We start from the raw sequence: 6,600 nt of genomic DNA on the forward strand, positions 1-6,600 counted from the left end.
CAGCACAAATCAGTTAGATTAGTCGTGCCTCATCAGCGATTACTCTCCAAACCACATTATTATGGAATACAAGGAAAGACACTCTCATGGATTAATTCCTGGCTTACAAATCGATCTCAGTGTGTTGTGGTGGATGGTAAAGTCTCAAGCTTTGTAAAAGTGACCTGAGGCGTGCCACAGGGCGCCTTCTTGGGACCACTCATGTTCCCGTTGTTTATAAATAACATTCGTGAGAACAGACAGCAGTCTGAGATTATTTGCAGACGATGCCTTGCTTTATCGAATAACTGATTCAACGAACGACTGTGCTATCTTACAAAATGATATCGAGAAGTTAGCATCTTGGGCCGAGACATGGCAAATGCAGTTTAATGTGATCAAATGTCACAAAGTAAGGTTATCACGGAAAAAAGTAATCTCTTTGACAGTTTAGTTTATTGATGGTCAGAAGATGTCCCCGGTGACGAGGCATCCCTAGCCGGGAATTATGTTAACTAGTGATTTAAGATGGAACTCTCATGTTAGTAATATTGTAAATAAGGCTAATAATTCTATTCTATTTCGCTTCGCTCGGCCGAATAAAAAACATTTCTATTATAAGTAGAGGAGACAAATAATACAACAAATAGTTGAGGGAGCCGCCAGCAACGATCAAGTTTATTTACAAGAATCTGAGACACGCTGAATACAGGTTACAAGTCAGAGAATATCAGAAAATGTCACCCGCTATTTTAAACAACGATATTAACAACAGGAAAAAACAGCCTCGAGTAAACTAGTCGGCGTCAAGTGGTGTGATATTCACAAGGATTGGTATATAGAGGTCTGATTATCCCAATGGGAACTAATACAAAGCAACTTAAATAAACACCTAAAAGAAATAAAAGTCAGTTGGCTTTGTTAAACGCAACCTATATATATTCTTGTTGTGAGAGTACAAAGCGTTCTGAATATGTTACTATCGTCAGACCGAATCTGGAGTACGCTACCGCTGTGTGGGATTCCTACCGGCAAGATCAGATTGATGCAATTGAAGCAGTTTAGCGACGTGCAGCTAGATTCATCAAATTAGACTACAGTAGAAACTCTGTTGCAAAGACGTTAGAGTCATTAAATCTAGATCCTTTAATCGTGAGACGGAGAAATCATAGACTGAATGTATTTCATTAAGCGGTTTAATAACAACTCAATGGCACTGCCAATACCCGATTACTTTTAGATTATTTTTCTGGATCTTTTTCTAAATTGTCCTCTATAGCACCAAGTTGCAATCATGATTGCCATTTTTATAGCTTCTTTCCAAGAACATTAAGAGACATTAAGAGATATAGCGTTTTACAAGTAATTATTTAATTAGTTAATTAATTAATTAATTAATTTATATATTACTTTATACTGATTGTATGCGAAAGCGTTATCAGTTATTAAATGTAGACGTAGATGTAAATATTGCAGACATCGTTCGAGAATTTACTTTAAAGGTCTTTAAATATGAAGGTAAAAGAAACTGACTGATTTTTACAACATTCCTCATTGTAATTGCTGATTAGTAGTCACAAGTTTTTCTAATGGTGACCTCAATAAACTTGATGCCAACTCTTTCTCCATGACTGCCTTTATAAACATCCAGAGTGAGATTATGGCTAACCACCAATTGTTTCGTGAACTCTGCTGTCTTCAGGAAGCCTCCGCCATGTGTAGTGAAACACGAGCCCCATGGCTTGTCCAGCTTGAGAGTGAAGACAAACTGATCAGGGTAAAAGCTTGCAACTTGATCAGGAGTTGTCTTATTAAAACTTGTCTTGTTTGTCAGAGTTTCCCCAGGCGTGGCTTCAATTCCATAGCAGGGGTAGCTTTTGTCATAATTTCGTCTGTCTGGTGCTTCAAATCCAATGAAGTTGATTCCGTCCGACACACCATATCTGATATCGCTGTCAAGTGTTTGCCCAATGCTGACGTCATTGGCTACTGTTATTTTAACGGTCAGCGGAGTTGCATCTAGCAAGACACCAGCTTCCACTAAGGGAACTTTTAAAATAGCCGCGTCTTTTGTCAAGCCTGCGTTGAATGTTATCTGGTCAGCGGATGTGTTATGATGGGCATCGATGAAAGAGGCGTGTGTCTCGAGCCACAGAGGCGTCATGTAAAACTCTTGATATATCTCCTGTTTGTGTTAAATAAAGTGTTTCGTGTTATTTGTTTTGAATGTCCATGAAAACAGTTACAGCGGGAAAAAAGTACGTGAAGCGTACCCCTCGACGTTGCATTAATGAATTGATTCGTCTCTACAAACACCAACAGTCTAAATTAACCAGCTAAGGTTGATGTGGATTCCTTTGTAAATGAGCTTAAATTTATTTATTTTATTTATTTAACTAATATCAGAGAGTCCGGTTTGAAGTGACATCAGTATCACCGTGATTAAGTTTCAATTTTAAGTAGATTAATTGACAGCTATCAGTCAAAAGACCTGCTGTACGATACAGTTTGCTGAGGACCCAGAGAAAGAAAAGAAACGTTAAGTTACCTTATAAGGATAGTCGCTGTACCCATGTCCTTCTTTAGATCCATAATCCCACGGGTGAGTGTATCTATCGGCGTCGTTCAGTTCACAGAACAAGTCTTCAAAGCGGAAATTGATGCTCTTACATCGCATGTCAGCAGTACATTCGACCAAACAGTCTCCTAAACTATCTGTACTTCTGTTTGATATGACGTGACCAGTCAGGTAACTTCCTTTTATGGAGCGTACAGGTTTGCTGCACTGTTGACACGAGCTTGTTGTGATCGATATGACGAGCAAACATGTGAAACCCACCATCGCATTTTGTCTCATATTAACTGAACCTGGAAAAATAGCAAAACAAAGTCAATGTTATTTTGGCTCCTGAAGACCCTTACTCTCTTCGCTTATTGTCAATACTATTAGCTAAAACATTTATTTAAAGTTCGTGAAAAAAACTTAAAAATCGTTAGATGACCTCGACAGGCGCTAAAAACTGTTTTGGAGCCAGAGTTTAATATGGATAGCTAAAGGCGGTTCAGTATGATACTACAGTCGACTCCCAATAACTCGAACCTTCAAGGGAAATTGAAAAAGGTTCGAGTTATCGGAAGTGCGAGTTATCGGGAGTTGAGATCAAATGACCGAAAATTAGGAAAAAACGGTGTTTAATGTTTTTTTTTTCATTCAATGTATAATAGTTATTGAACTGAGGGGATTGCAATTAATTTGCATAGCAAATGATTTCGAGTGCAATTTGGAATAAATAAGCACAAGTAAATTTTTCTAAGACTACAGAAAATTGCAGGAGCCCGTAGAGCGAGTGCAATTTGTAGTCGTAATTTTTGCCGAGCTTTGTATTTTGCTTTGCTATGAAGTCTTAGGTAAAGAGGTTAAATCTTCGTCTCATTTTGTTTGTCCTAGCTCAATTTTGTCGGAGCTGTCAATCATTTTTAATTTCACCGTCACTGATCACTGATTTGGGATTAATTGACATGTTCTCAGCCAATCAGACTGCAGAAATTGTTGCTTGTATATTATTAGGTCTGAAATCATACGCGTGATTTCAAAATTGAACGAGCGCGCAGCGCGAGTTTGATTTGTCACTTGATTAGATCCATTTTGAAATCGCACAATTTTACCGCTTTAAATCCGGTTTGTTGAAAATAGCGGAACCGGAAACGTCATTACGTCTCATTTAGTATGCAAAACGATGTCATGTGACGAAAGCTCATTCAAGTATAACAAAGAAATAACAGTTCTGACGTCAGAACGAAAACAGTCTATTTCATACATAAAGTTCAATTCTCGTTGCCTGAATCAATGACGGAAGGCTTTCCTTTTTTCTGTGGTTGAGGCTGAGACCTTACGTTGTCTTTGGAGAAGGAATTTCAAGGTGTATCCTGTGTAATTCTGCGATGGATTTCCGGAGTTATGAAACTCCCGGGAGTGCACGATGCCCAGTGGATATATTTTTTTTCTTTTAAATACCGTTCAGTGGCACTCAGCATGATTTTAAGGGATTCCTGCTCGTTATCATCTCCGTTTCTTTTTATGACCTCGGCGTAGAACTTAATACTCAGTACCTTGTCAAGTTCTTTCGGCGCTATTTGTTCCAAGAGATTTTCAAAATGGCGGGACTGGCACCAGCTTCGGAAGACGTTCGTTCATTCACTGTTTTGTGGAGCGGGGCGTATTTTGACTTTGTTTATTCACAACGACAGAGTTGAATTCTTGTGTTGCTTCCATTTGAAACTACCGAAACCTGGAAACATCTACCTTCTTGAGATGGTTCTGAATTTGTTGTCGTGTGGTTTCGTTTGTTTATGTTTTGCTGGACTCGGTATCATGCGGATCTTGAGCAGATGTTGAAGAGAAATCACCAAAATATTTGTCAAAATGGACACTGAAAGTTGGAAACTTTCATTAAAGAAGGTCTTCAGCCTGAAGGAGCTCAAAATCGTCATTCATAAACTGTTATTAATTAAATTCGTCAATTGTTTTGGAAAAAACAACAATAGCAACAAAGTTTTGGCAATAATAGTTGCAAAATTCGCCACACAATGGCTTTTTGCCTTTCATTTTCGTGAAATTTTATTGGTTACTTTAAACTAACTTTGAAATGTGATTGGTTGTTTTGTTTTACTGTCCCATTCTCATTGGCTGAGAAAACGATGCGATTTAGAGCAAAAACATAGTGCGATTCGTGAATAAATCGCACCACTGAGAGCGAATCAGATTGCAAGGATAACCAGTGATTTCAAAATGGATTTAATAAACATTTTAATCAAATTTAATCACAGAATGGAGAAGTTGAGTGAAAATAAAACAATACATCTCTAAGTTAGTGTATAAATCGGAATGGAACGTAAAAAGCGTTCGTTGATACTTTAATCTCTCCAATCATTTCTAAGCAACGTATGGCAGTCTGCAGCCTTTCCCTACATCAAGGAAGCACGGAAAGCCGAAAAACTCTAGAACAAAAAAATATTTTTCAAATCGGCACTCTTAATCCTCACGGTATCAACGAACGCTTTTCACTCAACTAATTTATTCCGTTGTTTTTCTCGTTACCATGCACCAAACCAATAGCGTAGCTCCGTCTTTCTGTATATAAATCACACACAACCCACAATTCCTCGATTCTTTCCGACGAAGGGCTAAGGATCGAAACGTCAGCTTTCGAATCTCTTCACGGTGGCCAATTTACATTATCAACCCAGTTGATAAAACCAAATTATCTTGTTCTGTTGTTATACTCCCCATCGACGCAGCACCACAGTTTCTTTAGAAACTTACCCCCTCTACTGGTGCAAAGCTCATGCGATTTACCTTTACTATTTATGCAGTGCACATTTTAATCAAATTTAATTATACAGTAAAGGGAAGCCGAGTGAAAATGAAACAATACAATTCTTAATTTCGTATGAACTGAACTGACGCGTTTTGTGTAATGTAAAAGAAAGAAAAACGTTCACGCAGCTGCTTCAAACAAATTTCATGTTTTGGACTACAGTACACTGTTGGTTTTGACTTGTCATGTATTGACAGACATGGTTTGTGTTATCAAGGGTAAAATTATATGGAAAACGACTTGAAGGGAAACGAAAATTGCTTCCAGTTAGCGGGAGGTTCGAGTTATCTCGGGTTTGAGTTACCGAGGGTAAAATAACAGTAAATGTATGACAGAAATCCAGGAAATCGATTTTGGTTCGAGTTAGCGCGCGGTTCGAGTTAGCGAGGGTTTGAGTTATCGGGAGTCGACTGTAGTTAAACGTCGGGCTCCCTGTGAATAAGCTTATTTGGGCTCGTTACGCAATCTTCCTCGCCAAAGAGCGTCTACGTTGGAGGAGGTGCCCTGTGGATATAATTTCGCAGTGGATCAGATTTCCATCCTTCGATGAAAGCAAGAAGAAGGAACTTGCCGTTAGTGATCGACTCAAATGTTTGTGTATCGCCCTGTCCCGACCTGGAAAAGATGTTGACAGTGCTGCACATATTTCAGCAATAGCTTACCCGAGTGAATAAAACGTATGACTGATTTTCGCTGTGAATTTCGCTGATGGTCTCGCCACCTTGTTTTGCTTCTTGCTTCCTAGGACTCCTCTCCAAGCGCTTCGTTTTCTTTTCGGTTTGTAGACTGATGTGGATTTGACGAATTGCTCATCCGATATACGCCAAAGTTTGTGACTGCCCCTTTAATACAACTAATTGTCCTCTTACACTTTCCCACGTGACAAATATTCGATTTGCCAAGTTCAAAATATATATTTTTTAGCAACCGATATGAATATGGAAGAAACTTCACAAACTTAAGAGGCTGTCTCTGTAAAAACCGACCACTGATTTAATTTTGCTTCGAAAATTCGATTTTTCTCATGAGCTAGGATTTCGAAGCACTTACCTAGTCAATCACTAAAATGAGTTTTATTTGATTAAAAATTCTAATTGAATTTTTCTAGGATTGATTGAAGTTTGGTCCGCTCGACACAAGTTGCGTGCCTGCCGAAACTGGAAAAATAGCACATATTGCCGGTGCTCTAAAAATTTTAGTATTCGCTCAAAAGTCCCAATTCTTTTTTTCAATTTTCGAAGTA

At 38.5% G+C, this 6,600-nt stretch overlaps 1 protein-coding gene across 1 annotated transcript; it reads right to left on the reverse strand.

The window, feature by feature from the left end:
• Positions 1 to 629: 629 nt before the first annotated feature.
• Positions 630 to 6,372, reverse strand: LOC149109154 (uncharacterized). Its single transcript, XM_089294886.1, has 3 exons — positions 6,020 to 6,372; positions 2,528 to 2,847; positions 630 to 2,164 (listed from the first exon to the last, which is right to left on the reverse strand). Exons 2-3 carry the CDS (start codon positions 2,834 to 2,836, stop codon positions 1,547 to 1,549), a joined length of 927 nt encoding a protein of 308 aa, XP_089151012.1. The 5' UTR covers positions 2,837 to 2,847; positions 6,020 to 6,372; the 3' UTR covers positions 630 to 1,546.
• Between the last annotated feature and the right edge of the window lie 228 nt (positions 6,373 to 6,600).

The sequence above is a fragment of the Orbicella faveolata genome, unplaced genomic scaffold, assembly GCF_042242905.1.
Source record: "Orbicella faveolata isolate gen_17 unplaced genomic scaffold, um_ofav_v1 contig_25, whole genome shotgun sequence".
In the NCBI taxonomy this organism is placed as follows: domain Eukaryota; kingdom Metazoa; phylum Cnidaria; class Anthozoa; order Scleractinia; family Merulinidae; genus Orbicella; species Orbicella faveolata.

What these genes read in the sequence shown, in the direction of transcription:
- LOC149109154 (XM_089294886.1), bottom strand. Translation starts at nt 2,836, where the DNA reads ATGAGACAAAATGCGATGGTGGGTTTCACATGTTTGCTCGTCATATCG. An exon ending in ACAGCGACTATCCTTATAAG is followed by an intron (nt 2,165 to 2,527) that starts GTAACTTAACGT and finishes TAACACAAACAG; the next exon opens with GAGATATATCAAGAGTTTTA.